Source organism: Dasypus novemcinctus, chromosome 13, assembly GCF_030445035.2.
Source record: "Dasypus novemcinctus isolate mDasNov1 chromosome 13, mDasNov1.1.hap2, whole genome shotgun sequence".
Taxonomy (NCBI): domain Eukaryota; kingdom Metazoa; phylum Chordata; class Mammalia; order Cingulata; family Dasypodidae; genus Dasypus; species Dasypus novemcinctus.
In genome coordinates this window covers 104,040,030-104,061,535 of record NC_080685.1, presented here as the reverse complement: position 1 = coordinate 104,061,535, position 21,506 = coordinate 104,040,030, and the positions used below count along the sequence as shown (strand labels likewise).

Sequence of the window (21,506 nt, the reverse complement as noted above, 5' to 3'; positions counted from 1 at the left end):
TATATTTGGATTTATTCTAATTGGAGTATACTGTGCTTCCTGGACACAAATATTCATGTCATTCATAAGAGCTGGGAAATTTTCAGCAATTATTTCCACAAATATTCTTTCTACCCCTTTTCCTTTCTCATCTTCTTGGGAACTCCCATAACATGTATGTTGGTGCCCTTCTCAACATTCTGAGACCCTGTTCAGTTTTTTCCATTCTTTTCTCTGTGTTCTTTCTCTTCAATTTCAGCTGTTCTCTCCTTGTTGCTCATTCTTTCTTCTATGATTTCAGATCTGCTCTTGTGTGCATCTATTGTGTTTTTAATCTTACTTACTGTGTCTTTCATTCCCATAAACTCTGTCATTTATTTATTTATTTTTGGAGGCACTGGGGGCCCCTGGGACCTTGTATGGAGGAAGCTGGTGCTCGACCACTGAGCCACATTGCCTTCCCTGAGTTGGTTTTTTTACTTGTTTTGCTTGTTGTTTGTTTTTCAGTAGGCACCAGAAACTGAATTAAGACCTCCCACGCATGAGGCAGGAACTCAACCACTTGAGCGACCTCTGTTCCCTTCTGTTATTATTTTATCCAAGACTTCAAATCTTTCTTTGTGCTCAGTCAGTGTCTTTTATTTCTTTAGCCACATTGTCATTCGACTCCATGATTTAATTTAGGATATTTATATAAACCTCATTGATTAGTTATTTCAAGTCCTGTGTCACATCTGGAGTCTTGATTTTTTTCCCCCTCTGCCTGAGTCATATCTTCCTTTTTCTTTGTATGATTTGTAATTTAGTCATCTGATTCTGATGCTGTGTTTACTATGATGTTCAGTTTCTCTTGCCTAGGGATTTACTGTTAAGTAACTGTGGGCTACAATTGTCCTTTGACTCTTGGTTCAACTTGCTCTAGATATTTAGGATTGTCTCTAACTGCTCAAACCAGGGCTAAGAACCTAATATTGGGGTGGAGGCCAGTTTCCAAGGGGCTTGGAGAGGTTGGCAGTAATAGCAATTACTCGTCTCTTTTATTTATTATTTTTCTTTTTTCATGCACTTTTCTTATTTGGCCAGCAGCTGGTACTCTTGGGCAGACCTCTCAGCTCAGACCCCAAGTGGTAGGGTAGAATGCAGTTTAGTGTAACTCCTCTGGCAGATGGGCAGTGCAGAAACATTGTCCTCAGGGCTGGCCAAGCCTTACAAACAAACTTTTCAGAGAATGGCCTCACCCTCCTTTCCTCTGCCTCTCAGCAACCAGCCTGGGGCAATAGGGAGGGTGTTTGAGAAGACAAATTAGCTCCCTGTTGCAGCTCCTCGGTGGCCTGGAAGTGTGGGACCCCTCCAGTTTAGCAGACAAGGTTCACTGGCCAAAATATGAATGTGCTGTAGGCCGTGTTCCTCCCTCTCCACTTCTTGGGGAAGAGGACCCCTGCAACACCCTCAGTCCACAGCCACTACTGTCCACAGCCACTGCAGGCCACAGACTGCTATTTGCTCCATATGTGGGGGAAGTATACCCACAGCTGCTTCTGCAGGTCTACTCAGGGGATTTTTCAGCCCGCTGAGACTCTTTACTCCGCTTCTCTCTCTTCTGGGTGGTGTCTCACCTTCCGCTGGTGTCCTGAGCTCCAGAGCAGCCCTCCAGACAGTCTCTGCCTGTCCTCTAGCTATTTTTTTCTGGGATAGAAGTAGATCCCTCTGCTTATTTCATCCTCCATCTTGCAAGAATTCCTTAAGAAATCACTGGAATTCACACCAGTAGGGATTCAGTTAGTTTTCAGACAGCTACGGAAGAGTCCAAAGTACATATGCTTAGCACAAAGCATTCAAGAGATCAGGGAAAGAACTCTCATCAAGGCCAGTCTCCTGGGGTGTCTGAAAACGATTCCAGGTTGGCACTGAGAAATGGCAGCTCCTGAAGCCATACTTTTTGATGGACAAGAGAGACCACTAAAACAAAGTTTTAAAATTACTAACCTACACTCTTTCTTTTATAACTTAATCATATACTACATGGCAACATTATTATTATTGTTCATAGCTGTTAGGCCAAAAAAATTTATCCATAGTAATTATGGGAGGTGGCGGTGGACTTTGCCCAGTGGTTAGGGCATCCGTCTACCACATGAGAGGTCTGCGGTTCAAACCCCGGGCATCCTTGACCCATGTGGAGCTGGCCCATGCGCAGTGCTAATGTGCGCAAGGAGTCCCATGCCATGCAGGGGTGGCCCCGCGTAGGGGAGCCCCATGGCACAAGGAGTGCGCCCCGTAAGGAGAGCCGCCCAGTGCGAGAGAAAGTGCAGCCTGCCGAGGAACAGTGCTGCACACACAGAGAGCTGACACAGCAAGATGATGCAACAAAAAGAAACACTGATTCCCCTGCTGCTGACAACAACAGAAGCGAACAAAGAAGACGCTGCAAGTGGAACAGAGAACAGACAACCAGGGTGGGGGTGGGGGGGAAGGAGAGAGAAATAAAATAAATAAATAAAAATCTTTTAAAAAAAAAGTAATTATGGGAAATGGTGATATCTTAAACATACTATAGGACTATAATATGCTATTGTGTGAGGCAGGATAATTTATGGAGATTCAAACAGTACTATTGTCCCACTTCTTAAACCAAGAAAATAGGAAGCCCTTTCAGACTCTCTTGCTTCAAAAGATTTGTGTGGTTGTCCACACCTAGTTTTGTTTTCCTAAAACCTAAGCTCAGAGATATTGTGCTCATGGGTAAGGGGATAGGTGTGGACAGAGAAAAAGAAAGAGAGGAACAAAAATGTCACATCCCTAGGAAAGATCTGTTCACAAGTTTTGAAATACAGAAACAGTATTTGGCCCTTCTATTGGTCCTATTACTCCAGGGAAGATTATTTTCTAAGAGAAAGCCTGGTGGAAGCTGTGGAGGGAACTTAACTCTAAGACTAGAGGTGTCAGCTCTGGCAAACATTCCATTCCCTACAGAGGCAACAAAGTCCTTGAAAGATGAACCCTGAGAAACTGAGCACATGAGTTTGGAAAAGGGACATCATTTGAATGAAGCCATCAGGAGGCAGGAATCGCTGATGTTTTGGACACTAGTTAAGTCCCGTGGGACCTCTGTATAACCCAAAGGAGGAAAATCTACAATAATGAATGGAGATCGAATTGTCTACCAGAGCAAAAAGATGAAAACCAAAGTAATTTATACAATGGAAAGGAACAAATGACATTTCTTGCCTACTTGATATCTATTATTTGTGCATGATGAATCCCTAAAATGGCCAAATAATATGAAGTATTTCTAAAACTTATTTGACTACTAAGCCCTTTTTTTGAGAACATTATGAAACCAATATCTTTAAAAAATACACTTTGCAAACCACTAGTTTATTTGTATATGTGACAACTTTTCAATAAGACTATAAATTCTTGGAAGCTAGAGATATTTCTTTGTTTTGGTACAGCTTTCAGCAACCATCACTCCTGGTATATAGCATGTACATAGTACTTAATCAATGTTTAATAATATTAATAATAATAGCAATAAAATAAGTTACCACTTATTGGGCTTCTACTATATTCCAAATTTTACATTAGTTTATTATTTAGCTCTACAAGCATACAGTCATCTTCTTAAAATTGAAAAGAAGCCTGGGGTTTAAAGAGATGTAGAAAATTATCCCAGGTCATTGGGAATGTAACCATCTCAGCCTAAGATTTTCCATCTATAAAATGGTGATGATATTTATAGGGTTGCTGTTTGACTTTATAGAGTTGTTGTAAGCATTAAGTATGTGAAATGTTCAATGCAATATTCAATTCACATTAGGCAATCAGTAAATGGCAGCCATTTTAATCTCATTCAAGATTTACTAAAAGCCTATTATGTCTTATGCCCTGTTAGTCAGTGTACACAATGGTTAAATAAATAAGAAAATAGCAAAACAGCTGGGCTTTAGATATCCTGACTGCCTATGAACAGTTACTTTTATATTAATAAGTCTGGAATATTAAGAAAAAGTAGTTTTGTATCTATGCTTTTCATTTTGAATATTGGTCTATACATTTTTAATTTTTGTTTTACAGTGTTTCAGGATTCTGTTCAAATTCCTTGTCACCCTCAAGACAGATGGTTGCTCTAAGATAGCTAACGAAAAGAAAAATGAGTTAGAAATGGGATGGTCATCAGTGGACCAAGGCTAAAAATAAAAATAAAAGACACCCTCACTCAGTGAAAGGGCTGTAACTTGACTAAGTAATACCACGCCAAGTATCTTAAATGTAACTGAACAGTCCTTTAATGAACCTCACTGCAATTAAGAAAGGCAACAAAAAAATGAAAAGGAAAGAAAAAAAAAGGGAACATAAAGACTGAATTAGCCTATCTGACAAGAAATGAAATCAATGGTAGTGACTGGAATGTTTTGGTTAAGTACCCAAGACCTTCCCTGCCCCTTGGAAATTCCCTAAATGTCTTTATAAGCATCTGTGACTAGAAGTCTCTTGAGACTCTCACTCCAGTTTCCCAGTTTGACAACTCCTTGCTCAAGCAATTTCTACTTCAATAAATCTGCAGCTTTGATTTTAAAAGTAATGAACATTTCTCCTTTTGTGTCTGACTTACTTCACTTAACAAGGTTCATCTATGTTGTCACATATATCAGAACTTCATTCCTTTTTATAGCTGAATAATATTCCATTGTATATACCACATTTTATTTATCCGTTCATTGGTTGACGGACACTTGGGTTGCTTCGATATTTTGGAAATTGGGAATAATGCCACTGTGAACATTGGTGTGTAACTATCTGTTTGAGTTCCTGCTTTCAATTCTTTTGAGTATATAACTAGTAGTGGAATAGTTGGGGCATATGGTAGTTCTATATTTAGCTTTCTGAGGAACTGCCAAACTGCATTTCTCAGCAGCTCACCATTTTCCATTGCCACCAAAACGAATGAGTGTTCCTATTTCTCCAATTCCTCTCCAACACTCGTCATTTTCCATTTTCCAAAAACACAGCCATTTTAATGGATGTGAAATTGTATCTCATTGTGTTTTGATTTGCATTTCCTTAATGGCTAATGATTTTGAGCATCTTTTCATGTGCTTTCTGGCCATTGGTATATCTTCTTTGGTGAGATGTTTATTCAAGTCTTTTGCCAACTTAAAAAAAAAACTGATCTGTCTTTTTTTATTAAGTTGAAGGATTTCTTTATATTTTCTGGATATAAATCCTTATTGGATATGTGGATTATAAATCTTCCTCTCACTGTGTAGGCTGTCATTTTACTTTCATGATAAAGTCCTTTAAGGTGTAAAAGTTTTTAATTTTGATGAGGTCCTATTTATTTTTTCTTTCATTGCTTTTGCTTTGGGTTTAAAGGCTAAGAAATCATTCCCTAATAATGCTTCCCTATGTTCTGACTCTTGTAGTTAGGTTTTTGATCCATCTTGAGTTGGTTTTTGTATAAGGTATGAGGTAGGGGTCCTCTTTTTTTTGCAAATGGACATCCAGTTTTCCCAACACCATTTGTTGGAGGGAATATTCTTTCCAAGGGGAGTAGTCATTTTTCCCCTCTATAAAAAAAAAAAAAATTGGCCATAAATGTGAGTTTTTATTTCAAAGCTCTCAATTCAATTCTATTGGTCTATACATCTGTCCTTGTGCCAGGACCATGCTGTTTTGATTAGTGTGGCTTTGTAGTAAGTTTTAAGATAAGGAAGTATGAATAATACAACTTCATTTTTCTTTTTCAAGATGGCTTCAGCTATTATTCAGGGTCCTTTACCCTTCCAAATAAATTTGATGATTGGCGTTTCCATTTCTGAAAAGAAGGTTATTAGAATTTTGACTGATATTGCATTGAATCTATAAGTTGCTTTGGATAGGATCTTAATGAAATATTAGCTTCCAATCATGAACATGGAATGTCTTTCCATTTGTTTAGGTCTTTTTTAATTTCTTTTAGCAAGGTCTTATAGTTTTCTATGTAGAAGTCCTTTACATTCTTGGTTAGATTTATTCTAGATATTTCACTCTCTTAGCTGTTATTGTGGATAGAAATGTTTTGCTAATGGATGGTGGTGATGGTAGCACAACATTGTGAATGTAATTAACACCACTGAAATATATATCTGAATGTGAATAAAAACAGAAATGTTAGATTGTATAAATGAGAATAGGACAAAAATGTAAAAAAAGAATCCATGGAACTACACTACACAAAGTGAACCCTAAGTTAAACCTGGACTATAGTTAATAGTACAATCATAAAAATGTGCTGTCATTACTTCTAACAAATGTTCCACACCAATGTAAAGTGTTAAAAATAGGTGGCATAGGGAAATGGATGTGGCTCAACTGATTGGGCTCCTGTCTAACACGAGAGACTCTGGCTTCACTTCCCAGGGCCTCCTTGTGAAGGCAAGCTGGCCCAAGCATGCAGAGAGCTGAAGGCTTGTGCCTTCGGAGGGCTGGCACAGCAAGATGACGCAACAAAGGGAGACAAGCAAACACAGAAGGATGTGCAGCTAATGGACATAGAGAGCATACAGCAAGCAAGTGGCAAGGGCAATAAATAAATCTTTAAAAAAATAGGTGGTATATGAGAATTCTGTATTTTATGCATGTCATTGTTCTGGAAACCCTCAACTTTTCTAATAAAGAAAAAGAAAGCAATAAACAAATCAAACAGATATCTTCTTTTAAAAAAAAGCTTAGCATTCACCAGATTTAAAACAAATAAGAGCAAATCTGAGGAAAAACGCCATCTTTTGACTTTTTAATAAAAAAGATCCAAATAATAACTAGATTCAAATCTGGAGAATAAATGTGGTGATCAAATTGGGTGATAATCCCCCCTTTTTTTTTAAAGGTACCGAGGATTGAACTGGAACCTCACACATGAAAAGCAAGTGCCTAACCACTGAGCTATACCCACTCCCTTTTATATTTTGAGGTAACCCTGTTCAGACACTAAATCATGAAACAAGTTTTCTTGGGTAGCTCATTACTTGAACTTTTAAATATATATTTTCAGAAACCCCAGGATCATTAGAATAAGTATTGGTTCCCAACTTGACTACTTAGATGAATAAAAGTCACTTAAATACATACAGTCTGGTACATTTGATTACAAAGAAGTCTCATTAATCATTCAAAATCATCTGACTGGTGGTTTATGAGTAAATTCGATGAAAGTTGTCAGTAACACTCATGTTATTCCATATGTATAAATAGGGTCTCCTGTCCTTGTGTGTACCATTGATATATATCCTCAATCACTAAAGAATAATTAAGCAAAACGTGCTCATTCGTCCATGGAAAATATCTTAAATCCTTGATCATCCTACTTAAGCAATTTGATTCCATCAAAAATTAGCTTGAAGTTGCTCCTACAGGCCAAATCTGGGACAATTTGAGCATCAAAACAACTAATGACAGTAGCTGATTATAACCCATTGTATAAAATAGGATTACATGAGTTCATACTAATGTAAATAAATGAATTAAAAAATGAGGATGACAAGCTCTGATAGCATATGCTAACAAATGTAGAAGAAATGAGAGGATTAGAAAATCACTGTTTGGCAAATATAGTAATAATTGATTCTGTCAAGAATTATCATTGTATGCCAAGCCAAAGTTTGATGATGAAGAAAACATACACAGAGTCTGGAAGTATATCCTCAGAAGAGAAAAAATAGTTATGTTTTCGATGTGGAAACCTAATAGAGGCCACATTTACTGATGAAAGTGAACACAAACAGCATGGCACAAACTGATATCACGTGCCATCCACTATGCTGTACTGAGATGCGTTTCTGCTAAAAATGTTTAACCTCAATTTAATAATGAAGAAATATCATACAAACCAAAACTGAGGAATATTCTGAAAAATAGTCTGCACTCTTCAAAAATAACAAGGTCATGAAAGGCAATAACATATTGAGGAACTATTTATTCCAGATTAAAGGTGACTAAAGAGACAATGACCACGGTATCTCCCCTACCAGGTAAGAGCTGACATAGCAAGATGACGCAACAAAAACAGACACAGATTCCCAGTGCTGCTGACAAGAATACAAGCAGATACAGAAGAACACACAGCAAATGAACACAGAGAGCAGACAATGGGGGGAGGGGGTGGCACAGGGAAGGAGAGAGAAATAAACAAAATATAAATCTTTAAAAAAAAAAAAGAGACAATGACAATTAAATGTAATCTGTACTCCCAGTTTGGACTCTGGAAAAGATGTAGTTTTTTCTATAAATGGCATAAATGGAACAATCAGTGAATTATGAATAGAATCTATAGATTAGATAATAGTATTATACAAATGTCAATTTCCTGATTTTGATCACTGTAATATGGTTATGTAGAAAATACACACAAATATACTTAGTGGTAAGGGGGAATTATGTCTGCAAATTTCAAATGATTCAAAATAAGAATATGTATATGGAGGCAGAAGAGAGAGAAACTAATAATATGTATGTAGAAAGAGGAGAGAAAATGGTAAAGCAAATTTCAGATGTTTTCACTAAAAGAAAGTTTCATCTGTAGGGACTTGACTTTCTTCAAGGCTTAGCTCAGAAATGTGCCAAATAATGCTGTCATCAGTGATTTGGATAACTCAGTAGAGAAAATGTATGAAAAGGAATACTGTAGTAATGAGGAAAATCATGGCAAGAGAGGGATGATGTTAAGGGAAGGTTACTTCTGGAGAACAAAAATTCATACAGAATCTCAGATCTGCTTTATAATATCAGAGTGGTTTTTAAACTTAACTACAAGAGAGATCCAGAACTTTATTATGAAAGGATAGGATAATGCCAGCATTATTGTTTCTGTTATTTTATTTCATTAAATCTGAAATATTAGGCTCTTCCTCCAAGTAATCCCTATAGTTTATTAACATGTTTTAAAACTTTTTTGTTAAAGGTGAACTCATATCACTTCGTTAACTGCTTATTTTTTCTTTTTCCTCTCTATACCTTTTAATTTTATGAATAGAAAAGCAATTCACTTAGATGCAATTAATCAAGAATAAATGAAGCACAAATTTAAACTATTATAATAGAAAATAGTAACAAATCAGCAAATTAACGAAGCCGGCCTCTGATTAGAAGCATTCCCACTGAGTGTTAAGAAAATTATCTTTTTCTTAATTTCCTAAAACTCTTAACTGAGAGACAAGTTACCATCCTATCATGCTCTTCTGCAAGTCTATAAGAAGATACAAAAAGCTGTGGTATGCTATATTTCTCAAGGCAAATCCTCACCTCAAAATACTTCAACATTCAGTAATAGAACAGAGAGAAATTGCCTTATTTTTATATTTGTAGAATGGCTTTTCAACACTTCAGTTCATCCAATGCTTATCAACTGTTGCTGTGAGCCAGGCGTTAAGCTACCTGCCAGTGATTTAATAAAAAAAAAGATAATAGTGCCTATTCTTAAAGAGCTCAAATCTAGAAAGTGGCACAAATGGTCAACAAATAAATATACTGTGAAAGGTACTTTAACAAAAGTAAAATATCGGGTTTACTTTGAGTAAAAAGTAATGAATTGTTAATTCCTTTTTTTTTTTCATATGGGGCGGCTCTCCTTGTGGGATGCACTCCTTGTGCATGGGGCCCCCCTATGTGGGGGTGCCCCTGCGTGGCACGGCACTCCTTGTGCGCGTCAGCACTGCGCATGGACCAGCTTACCACATGGGTCAGGAGGCCCTGGGGATCGAACTCTGGACCCTCCATATGGTAGACGGACTCTATCAATTGAGCCATGTCCACTTCCCTGAATCATGAATTCTTAACAGAAAAATCAGGAACGGTTTCTCAGCAAAGGTCTCATACCAAAAAGTAAGCCCAATTTTGCCCTTGTGTAAATATTTATAATTTCCAAACTACATGTACATATGACAGAAGTGAATAAGTTACAGAAAACTGTATAATCCAAATGCTAACATACATCAACTTTATAATATTTACCTTAACCAATAGTTGATACTTTTTTCTGCCTACGTAACCTCTCCACCATTTTTGGATAATAGTTACTTGCTTGTGCAAATACCTAGAGTGAAAAATATGTTTATTATTATGCTTTCATTGAAATAAGGATGTCTCTTAAATATTTGCTTAGAATCTGTACCCTTCTAACGAATCAGTACATCAAATTCAAAGACAAATTTGTGTGTATTTTTAGAGTAGAGAGTTATCATTCTGGAATAGAATTAATCATTCCTAAACATAGGAAAAATGCATAGATTACCATCTTCTGGGATTATGGCTAAAGATTTTTAAAAATTCAATTATTCATTGATAATTATTCTTTTTTTTTTTTTTTGATAATTATTCTTAAAAGTATTTTTAAAGGACCATAAAAACAGGTCATAGTAACAGGTTGAAGAACAAGCCAGGAACTATTGATGTGAATCATTGTAAGCTTAAGAAAAAGCAGGAAAAGTTAAGTTAGGATTCTACTTCAGCTTCCTTTTATAATCAGAATGACATTATTTTGCCATCATTCATCTTCTACCCACATGTTGGAAAGGATTGGGAAAGTTTTGTTTTTTGTGTGTTTTCCTTTTTACTTATCAGTAAATGAATTCATTGCTACTAAAATAAGCCAAGTCATTTGTCACATCCTGTGGAATTTGAGGTAGAGAATCTGATCAAGCATATTTAGAATATGGGATTTTTTTTAAGTAGAGATAATCTCAATATAATTGAGTTTGTTGGGATGTAAGAAAAGATAAGCATAAAAAGTATGTTATTTCTTTAAAAGGGCATTCTTATAATTGATTAACTTCATGGCAAATAAAAGATTATCTAAAATGAACAATACATGGATAAATCATATTTTCTGAGGAATATATTTTTTTATCTGAAGTTTCCATGACAAAATCAATATACCTCAGGTATGCTCGAACTTTACATCCTCGAAACCAGCTCTGGATTTTAATTGCTGCATCATTCTCCCGTTTTCTAAATTTATCCACAAAACTAAAAAACATATATTAAGCATTTTGTTAGTGACCAACATAATTCTAAAGCAAGCCAACCAGTTAAACTTAATTTTTAATTTCTACTAAAATGATCATTATAATTCCAGTGTCATTTTACAAAAAATTAAAATGCTAAATAAAGAAAACATTTCAAAAATCATGAGGTATGCTTTAAAACTTAACCTTTCTCTAAGAGGTTATGTGCTTTCAACAGCTTTACTTTTTTATTTTTATGATCACCTATTTTGCAACTAATTTGCAAGTAATTTTTAGTAATAATAAAAAAGAAACGTGTTATTTTGTCATTGTATTAAAAACATAATTATTTGAATTCATTGCTTAAATGTTGCTGCCTAGATCATGCCAGACTAAAATGCTTTTATATTTCCCCTCTATTCAACAGTTAAATGAATTGTTTCTAACTAAAATGAATTCATCACAGAATGTCTGTATTAAAAAGATTTCTCAGAAAGTCTATTTAAGTTAAAGGAGACCAGGGGCAGGGTCACAGGGCTTATAAAGACATTAAAAAAGAAAATCAGTTGTTAGATTCTACTGATTTATAGCAAGTAAGGGCTTAGTCAAGACAGATCTCAGGCTTATTTTATTAGTCACTAATATTCCCCATCTTCATCTCCACCCCCAATTGATAAAGTAATATTGCTTAGGCCAAACACTGTGGGCCACAGAGACATTTTCTCTCCTAGAATGCTGGTTGGCACATTTTTAAAAACTTTTTATTTGCTAAATGAATAAATAATAGCTAGACATTAGTTTCCTTTTAAAATTCCCTCGGAATTCCTGGAACGATTAGTTTTACTTTTTGTTGTATGTTAGATTATATATAAAGATTTCATTAAATACTTATTGCAAATAGAACAAAAACAGAATAGAGAAAAATACTTCAAACAATTAAATTGTTGGGCAATTCTATAAGGTTGACTAAGAGAGAAGGAAAATAGATGCAGCAATTAAGTTGTCTGTGACAAATAGTTGGAGAAACAGATGGATGAATTATAGCTCTAGATAAGCAGGAAAGAGAGTTACCTAGAAAGTCTGGCAGAGAAGGATCCATGAAAGAAGAGGAATAGTAAACATTTACACATCAAAGTCAGTGACCCAGATACGAAATAGAGACAAAGAGTAATGGAGAGAATTTGCACAAATCAGTAAGAGTGCATAAGGTGTACTGTTAAGTGTGGACTAAATTGTAAAAATCATACATGGGAATATAGTTGTATTACTAAACAATGGGAAGGCACCATGATAAGATCATGATTTGATGCAATAAAATTTGCTGGAAACAAGAATGTGAGACTACTCAGACAATCGGAAGTGGAAGAAAATTTCATTATTGTTGCATGCACACGTTGTGTGCAGTAAATGATAGAAGACACTTGTGTAAACCGTATCCTTGGATATCACTGTACTCCATGTGGGAGAGAGAACACCCTAAAGTCCTTTCCTCCACGGAGCGTCCCCTGAGTCGCCAGACTACATTAGGCCTTTCTGCTTTACACTCTTATAGCTCTTCATTGTATTTAGCACAATCATAGTTAACAATTGTTTAATGAATGATGGTATCTTACACTAATTTTAAATTCCAAAAGGCAGGGATCTTGTCTATTTTGTCCCCCATTGTATTTCCACTGGCTCCACAGTGCCTGAACCAAAGAAGAAATTCTGTAACATTTTCTTAATTTAATAGAAAAGGAGCAGACATACAGTGATATAACAGAATAAACTGTAATTATCCTCAGGTCACCCACTTGAAAATATCCATGCATCATCCAACAGCCAAAACATCCTTAAGGAGGATGGAATAACCAACCGGACCAGGGCCATGCCCCACTAAACAACAATCATGCCTAATATGGAAAGAATCCGAGAGCCTGTGATGGGTGAGAAATTCTTGGCAGAAGTGGGGGGGGGGGGGGTTGGGATAATCAGTGTTTTGGAGTTTCTCCTTATACTCAGACTTTATCTTACCAGAGCTGCTTCTCTTGGGGGAAACCAAATGCCTACTGGCCCCTCTTATCCCTATGCGAAAGGTCACTTGCAAACTTCCCTCACTAGATCTATTCACAACATTGAAATCCCTCCCTATTTAAGGATGCCAGAGCTGCCGAGGAGCCAACAGGTGCCTGCACACCTCAGTAACTTTAATCCTGGCATGATTAAGGGCAAAAGACACAAGCACATAAAAGGGGCTTTTGAAAGACAAAAAATAATATCCTATACTTCTGTAGTGCTAAATTATGTCTCAGGCACCAGTCCCTATATTTTACATACCAGTGAATTAACTCATATTCCTTCAACCCCTCTGTGAAGTAGGTAATTATGATCCCATTTGACAGAGGACGATACTGAGGCAAAGAGAGAAGTAGGGATATGCTCAAGGTCACAGATGACTGACTATACGCCAGAGGTAAGATTCCATGTTAGCTAGTCTGGCTTTTAGAGTCTGGGTTCTTAAACACCATTGCCTCTAAAGGAGAACAGAGAAAGGAAGAATGAAAACAGAAGAATGGAAGGAAAGTAAAAAGGAAGGAAAAAAGTGGACAGGCAAAGGCAAAAGGAAGAATCCATGTAAGTCATTTCCAAATATAATATTGAAATTTGCAATATAAGGTAGCACGAGTTTCCCTGTAACAATAAAATAAACTGAGAGACTAAGTATGTCAACATCTATAACAAAAACTTAAATTTCTGACCATACCAATGTTGGTGAGAATGTGGCACAATAGGAGCTTATATATACTGCAGGTGGGAAGCAATGTGGTCTTTGCCTACCTATAGCATAATGTCATTTACAGAAACAAAAAACTTACAGAAGTTTAAGGATGTTCTTTAGGGATACACACACATGTAACAACTCTAAGGAGAATGCTAAAACATGATTTTTCAGTACACAGATGGAATATGAGGGAGGAAGAGGATGTGATGTGACAGGTACACAAAAAAGGCTTAAAGTTACTGGCAGAATTAAGCTAAGCAAAAGGACATGAGTCATTTCCTGTTTTTACTGTTCTTTTTTATCACTTGCCTTTACACATGGATACACTCTTCTGTAGATTTAAAATACATTTTTTAAAAGAATATGGAAGTGAATTTTGGGGAAGCCCTAGTACACTGGCAGTTAAGCAAAGGATTAAATTGGTAAAGCCTGTCAAGTCTCTGCACAGTAGGAATTCAAAAAAAAGGGGAAATTTTATAATGACTATGTGCTATAGTCACTATATCTGTGACCTTGAGCATATCACTACTTCTCTCTTTGCCTCAGTATTTTCCTCTGTCAAATGGAAGGTGGGGGGAGGGAAGAAAACTTTGAAATACTTAAACTAATTGAAAAGCAGCAAAAGAAAGGCAGTTTACAGAAAAAATACAATGTCTAATTATAGGAAACTGCACAAAAGGATACTTAAGTCTCTAAAGATGACTCAGCAATTCTTTCTCTAGAAATTTATTTTCCTATGATGCATCATTGTTTGTACTAACAAGACAGTAGGCACACTCTCAATAAACAATAACAAGGTATCTGTTAGACTGTGGTACAGCCATAAAATGGAATTCTATTTTATTCTTTCAAAGAATTAAGTAGATCAAAGTATCTTGGCATGGAGAGAGATAACATGTTGTAAAGTGAAAAAAAAAGAGAATGATTATATGTTCCTACATTTATTTTTAAAAGGTTTAAACTGCTTGTATATGTGAATGGATGCACAGAAAAAAGTGCATTTTGTACACATGAAGATGTTACTGAGCATTCATCTCTAGGGGATGAAATTTGGAAGGAAACATTTACCTTAAGTTTCTGAATTCTTTAAATTGCTTTATAGCAACTGTGTAATACTTTTGTAATTAAAAGGGAAAAAATGAAATAAACACATCTTTCATAAAACTCTGAACACATTTTCAAATTTAACAGAGCATTAAGACTTGTGTAGGCATGAAACCCTAAGGAATTTGGCTGTAAATGTAAGAACTAAGGTTTTGTCTCATTAAAATACTGGGGTAGAGGAAAACACATTAGCTTTTGTAGAAAAGACCTTGACTCAAACCCTAACTATGCTACTTTCTGACCATGTAAACTTGAACAAGTTTTGGCTTTTTTTAAAGATTTTTAAAAATTTATTTCTCTCCCTTTCCCCACCCCTCCTGCAGCTGTCTGCTCTGCGTCCATTTGCTCTGTGTTCTTCTGTGTCGGCTTGTATTCTTGTCAGTGGCACCCAGAATCTGTGTCTCTTTGTTGTGTCATCTTGCTGCGGTCCCTCTCCATGTGTGTGGTGCCATTCCTGGGCAGACTGCACTTTTTTCACGCTGGGTGGCTCTCCTTACGGGGCGCACTCCTTGCGCGTGGGGCTCCTCTACGTGGGGGACACCCCTGCATGGCACGGCACTTCTTGTGCACATCAGCACTGTGCGTGGACCAGCTCATCACATGAGTCAGGGTTTGAACCTTGGACCTCCCATGTGGTAGGCAGTTGCTCTAACCATTGAGCCAAATCCGCTTCCCTTTGAACAGGTTTTGAAATCTAAAATTCAGTTTCCTCTTCTGCAAAATTTCAATAATAATACACCTTGGGGACATTTGCTGCCATATCATAAAGAATCAAGTATGTCTAAATAACATGCTCTCAATAAATGATAATGACTATTATTACATTATTACATAAAGATGCACATCTTTTTGAAGGGTAGGAAGAAAAATTCTGGTTTGTCAATATCTTAATCATTTAAAATATTGTATACCAACTAAGTGGACATTATTATGCTACATAAAGCAAAGATTATGCTTTTAAATATAAACTTACAACTAGGACTGAAAAATAACAACAGTAAATAGAAAGTATGTAAAAAGTTACTTATTGTGTGAAAAATAAATAGCTGGAGAGTTTAGACCTAGAATAGATTGCTTTCAGAAGAGAATGGGGGTAAGAGGATGGGTAGGTCTCCTAATTTGTATATCTAAAACATACTTAACATATACTTGTGACAGGATACTCCTCAGTACCCCAAATTCAGCACATCCAAGAGAACTCATCTCATCCATGTTCCACACAGCCCTGCCCTCTACTCTTCTCTCCTAGAATAGCTTTTCTTTCCACATTCTCTTTCTCATTATTGGCAACATTATTCGCCAATCGTTCATGTCAGAAATTTGTGGGGAAAACAGTACTGCATGTTCCTCTCTGTGAACATTTAGTTCTAGTTAGTCATAGACCCATTGACTCTACTACTTCTTTAATACCTCTTGAATATTTTTATTCAACTCCATTTCCTCTATTTCTATGAGTTTAGGCCTTCATCTTTTTAAGACTAGTTAAATGTAAAAATCTAGTTTCCCAGCCACTAGTCAGCTTCCACTCTATTCCATCCTCCAATCTATTGCCTGAATGGTCTTTTTAAAACATAAATCTAATCACGTTATTTTTTCTTCAATGTCAACTCCCACACACTATCCTAAGCCTTCTGAATAAATTCTAAAGCTCCTAGAATGTCCAAACAGATCTGGTCCTGACTTAATGCCCATGTCCCTTTTCACTACTTCCATTTGATGATAGAGCCATTCTCCTACTTTAGTTCTCTGAATAGGCCATATCCACCACCCCCTTCAGACTATCATAAAATTACTCCTTCTTCCGAAAATGATTTTTCCAATTTCAACTTCAGAAATATCTATCTTCCCAGTACTCTGAAATATCTTCTATCATAACAGTTTAACGTTTATCTCTTTGAGGGATAGGCTCACCTTTTATTCATATTTGTATCCCAACACATAGTAAAGTGTCTGGTAAATAGGAGGATCTACATAAATATTTGTGGAAGGAAGGAAGGAAGAAAGGGAAGGAGGGAGGGAGGGAGGAAGTAAGGAAGGGGAGGAAAAGGAGGGCAGGGGAGAGGAGAAAGGGAGGGGGACATTTTGTTAATTGATAGTTGAATCCAAGGAAGACGACGAAGTTCTTAATTGTGTACAAACTTTGTACACAATACTAAGAGATATCAAACAATCTGAATGTCAACATTGTGGCCCCTGACTCATATATTCCCAAAGTTTAACAATCTCTGGCTCAGAAAGATTTACATGGTGAAAGATGTGGAAAAAACCAAGGTCCAATTAGAAAAGACAAGTATAGTGCAGTGTCATAGAAACTAATGGAGAGAAGGAAGACCATGATTTAGGAGTCTTAATGGTTGTGAAGTCAAGAAAACAAGGTCATCATTTCAAGAAGAGAGATTCTTTAAACTTTATTTTAAAATCTTATCCCAGCCAATAACAAGATATGATGGTGAAGGATATAAAATGTAATCTATGGCAAAAATAGTAAAGATACAGCAACTCTATGCCCACTAGAGCAGGCAACTCAAAGAAGACAGAGAGTGCAAATTTAGATGAGAGAATAATTCAATAAAACTAATATGAAGAAAATTCATGATAGTGGGATGAAACCTGTTTGTTTTTACCATTAACATAGAAGAGATGTGTTTTTCATCTTTTTAATAGAATCTATTTAAAGGGATAAATAATTTGTCACTTCTTGCTTTCCAGAAATCAACTGACAACCATTGTAAAGGAGGGAGAAAAAATATGGATAAGGTATAAAGATATACTTCTTTTGAGCTGACATATAAGTTTGAACTTGCCCTTTGGTTATAATTGTCATTAGAAATGCAGATGAATAAAGTTCTGAAAACATGAAAAAAAAAAGAAATATAATCAAATTACTTGTTTGGAGTTCATATCTTTCATCTAGCCTGGTGACAATGTTAGTATCTAATACATAGTCAAGAGGAAAATTAGATAATCTTGTTTTGGTGAATTAACAATAATGTACGTAATTCCATCACATATTATATTAATGAGCACTATACATCTTAATTAAAAGTAAGGAAATATTAAAAACAACTAGTAGTTAACTTACTGCCAAGTTTTAACTTTTATACTGAAATGTGACTTTTGTACATGCTTTTCTGTTGCCCTTTTTTCACTGCTCAAAAAATGAAACCTACATATACTTGCATTACCACTGGGATGCTGAATACTCACACAATATGTCATGAACTGCTAGGCATTTTATGTTTAAAATGAAAAATGTGGATAACACTTTATTTTAATGGTATATTAATTAGTTCCAAATTACAATGAAAATTCTATAGTAGTGAATAAAATATGACATCTACATGAATTTGAAATAAATTTATTATGATCAGTATTATCACAATGAATACTAAATGAATTAATAATGATGAAAGACCAAAAGTATTACCAGTAATATAATAAAACACCAAGAAAAAGCTGGAAGTTTCCAGTCACTTCATCAAGTAGAAATAAGTACTATAACCCTGAATAACACTATATTTATGTGTATCATTACTAGCCAGAAATTAACTGACAAGAAGTAAGCAATTAAAAAAAAAGTATAGTTAAACGTCTTTCCAGCAATATGCAAATAATATGCATTTTACATTCCAACAGACTATGCTTTGTTTGGCCTGTGCATATTAGAGTCTGAATTAATACTAGATTAAAAATTCAATACTTTTTCCTTCTTATCATTTAACTTGTAACTATTACAGATACTAGAAGTAAAATTCCAGTATTTATTAGTTTCCCTCTGCCATAAGATATGTTGTTGTGCTAAATGATTATATATATATTTTTGCATATTTCATTGTTAGGACTTGAGGATTTCAAGCTTCACAAAGGCAGGAACTATGCTTTGTGTTCTGATTCTCACCCATCACTCTGTATTTGCTTTCATAGCTGCTAAAACAAATACCATATAATGGGTTGGCTTAACAACAGGATTTTATTGGATCATGGCTTCAGAAACTAGAAGCCTTGCTTCCTCCCAGGTCTGTGTCTTATGACTGACCAGCATTCTTTGGGGCTTCTTGGCTTTTCTGTCACATGGAAAACACATAGTGGCATGTTCTTCTTTCTCTTTTGGGTTCCACTGACATCCAGCTTCTGGCAGCTCCCATGGCTTTTCTTTCTGTGTTGAGTATCTTTTGCATATAAGGACTTCAGCCATATTGAGTTAAGGCCCACCCTCAATCAGTTTGGGCACACATTAACTAATAGAATCTTCAAAGGTCCTATTTACAAATAGTTCACACCCACAGGACCAGGGGATGGGACCTGAATGTGCCTTTTGTGGATGACATGATTAAATCCCCAGCTTAATAAAAGGCCAAAAAATACTCAGTGATGAGAAATGGGACTAGATTTTAGAAGCTAGAAGCCATGTTTTGTTTTTCATTAGTAGTCTTATTATTACTTCATAGTTCAATGAATGATGGGTTTTAGATGTATTGGTACTAAATCACAAAGTAGGAGCTACCATACTTTGCCATGCAGATTTATATTAATGCGTTTTTAAATGTTTTATATTTACACATTGTATTAGTCAGCCAAAGGGATTCTGATGCAAAGTACCAAAAATCTGTTGGCTTTCATAAAGAGTATTTATTTGGGGAGAAGTTTACAGTTACCAGGCCATAAAGCTAAGTTACTTCCCTCACCAAAGTCTGTTGCCATGTGTTGGAGCAAGATGTCTGCCGACATCTGAAAGGGTTCAGGCTTCCTTTTCCTCTTAATGCTCCATGGTCCCAGCTCCTTCCAATATCAGCTGTAAGCTGGGATAAGTCTTGTCTCTTTCTTGGGGCTCGTTTCTCTCTGGGCTCAGCTGCTCTGCTGTCTCTACAAGGTTAGCCGTAAACTATCAGGCAAAATGCTCATCTCTCTTCCCAGGCTTCTGCCGTGTCTAATGGAGCCTTTTCTCTTTCCTCACCTATCTGCTTCTCTGTGTATTTACCTCCCAGGTCTCCAGCATTAAACTGCAACCTCCCTTCTCTGCTGTGCGGTTTCTCTGTGAGTCCCCACACATCAAGGGGGCAGGGACTCAACGTCCTACTGATGGGGCCCAATCAAAGCCTTAATTATTTAATCAAGTAAAAGTGAAGCCTCTGAATCTGATACAGTCTAAATGTATCACTAGCCTAGAGGAACAGACCAGTTTACAAACATAATTTGGAATTCATCAATAATATCAAACTGCCACATTCCACCCTCTGAATTCTAAGGACATTACAATATTCAAAAAGCCCTAAATCAATAACAATGTTAAGACCAAAATCATATCACAATAAATTTAAAGAAATAAAGTTTTTCTTGGGGCAAAGTCCCATCTGGCTGTAGACCTTTGAAAGTTATAATTTATCTGCTTCCAATACACAAATGGACAAAGGATAAACATTTCCATTATCGTGAGAAGAAATTGGGAAGGAAACATGAGTTATGGAACCTACAGTTCCATAAACCTGCAGGGCATATTTCATTAAATGTGAAGTCTGACAGTCATTCTTAAGACAAGGGTTTCTTCTTCCTGTGGCCTCATAGGGACCCACCCTTTCCACAGGCTTGCCCAACAGCCATTTTCTTGGCTCCACCCTCATCAAGCATCTGAGTGGCAACTAAGTTCTAGACCTCACCCTTCAAGATGTTGAGATGATTGCCACACTTTACCCAATCTTTCGGTTAGACTCTTAACCCCCCTAGTACAGTGAAATGAAGACAGCATCTTTCCTAACCTTTGGCATACAGGTCCAACCTTCTCAGAGCAATGAGTTGATCACCGGGCCTTCCCTAATCCACAGGGGACAGGCACACCCCTCTCAGATGTATAGAGTGCTGACCTTTACCACCCTAATCCTTGAGGAATGTGCTCCACCTTCTCTGTATCCTGGGGCTATAAAACTCTATCTGAACAGTGGGCGGGAACATCCATCCTCTTCAACTGCTGGGGCAAACTCACTCTCTCTGTACACATGGGTGGGGTTCCTCTCTTGGCCCAAGACAATGTCTTAATTCTAGATCTCAGTTTCCATGGTTTTCCTCTTGAAGCCATTCCCGCTTCAATCTCTCCCTTCCATATTCCTTTTAGTCCAAGCTGACAGTGGTTTTGTTCATACAGCTCTCTCAAAAAGCTTGTTGGTTTAGCATGAAAGAAGCAGGGAATCCAAGCCATGAGACAGTAAGACTTTCCACAAGTCTTTCCTAGATAACTGCATCTTCAATCCTGATTTATAAGTTCCAATTTAGCTAAGTCCTCAAAAGGGGCACTATTGTTTGGGGACTTGATTTCCAGAGGCTTGGAATTTCTGGAATCATTTTCTGGTTTCTTTGTGCCCAACAATTCAGTCCTCAGTTTATCTTGCCCATCTAGCATTTTCCCTTAAGCTGCAAGGAGAAGCCAAGCTATACTCTCTGAATTTACTTCGGAAAATTCTTCAGCTAAATGCCCAGGCTCATCATTTTCAAATTCTGCCTTCCATAAAACACCAGGAGTTACTCTTGCTAAGTTCTCTGCAACTTTAAAACATGGATTGCCTTTCCTCCAGTTTCCAGTAATACTTTCATCATTTACTTTTAAGGCATCATAAGAAGTCTCGTCAAAGCACTCTAGGCCTTTTCTATCAAACTTCTCACAATTCCTCCAAAAAGTACCCTGTACCCATTTA

At 36.5% G+C, this 21,506-nt stretch overlaps 1 protein-coding gene across 1 annotated transcript in view; it reads right to left on the bottom strand.

The window, feature by feature from the left end:
- The window catches only part of SPATA17 (spermatogenesis associated 17), a 267,125-nt gene that overhangs the window by 225,408 nt on the left and 20,211 nt on the right, over window positions 1-21,506 (bottom strand). The window contains exons 2-3 of the mRNA XM_004461695.4: window positions 10,891-10,980; window positions 9,967-10,048 (exon numbers count right to left, since the gene is read on the bottom strand). Of these exons, the coding sequence (XP_004461752.2) occupies window positions 9,967-10,048; window positions 10,891-10,980 (172 nt within the window). The remainder of the gene's footprint in view (window positions 1-9,966; window positions 10,049-10,890; window positions 10,981-21,506) is intronic.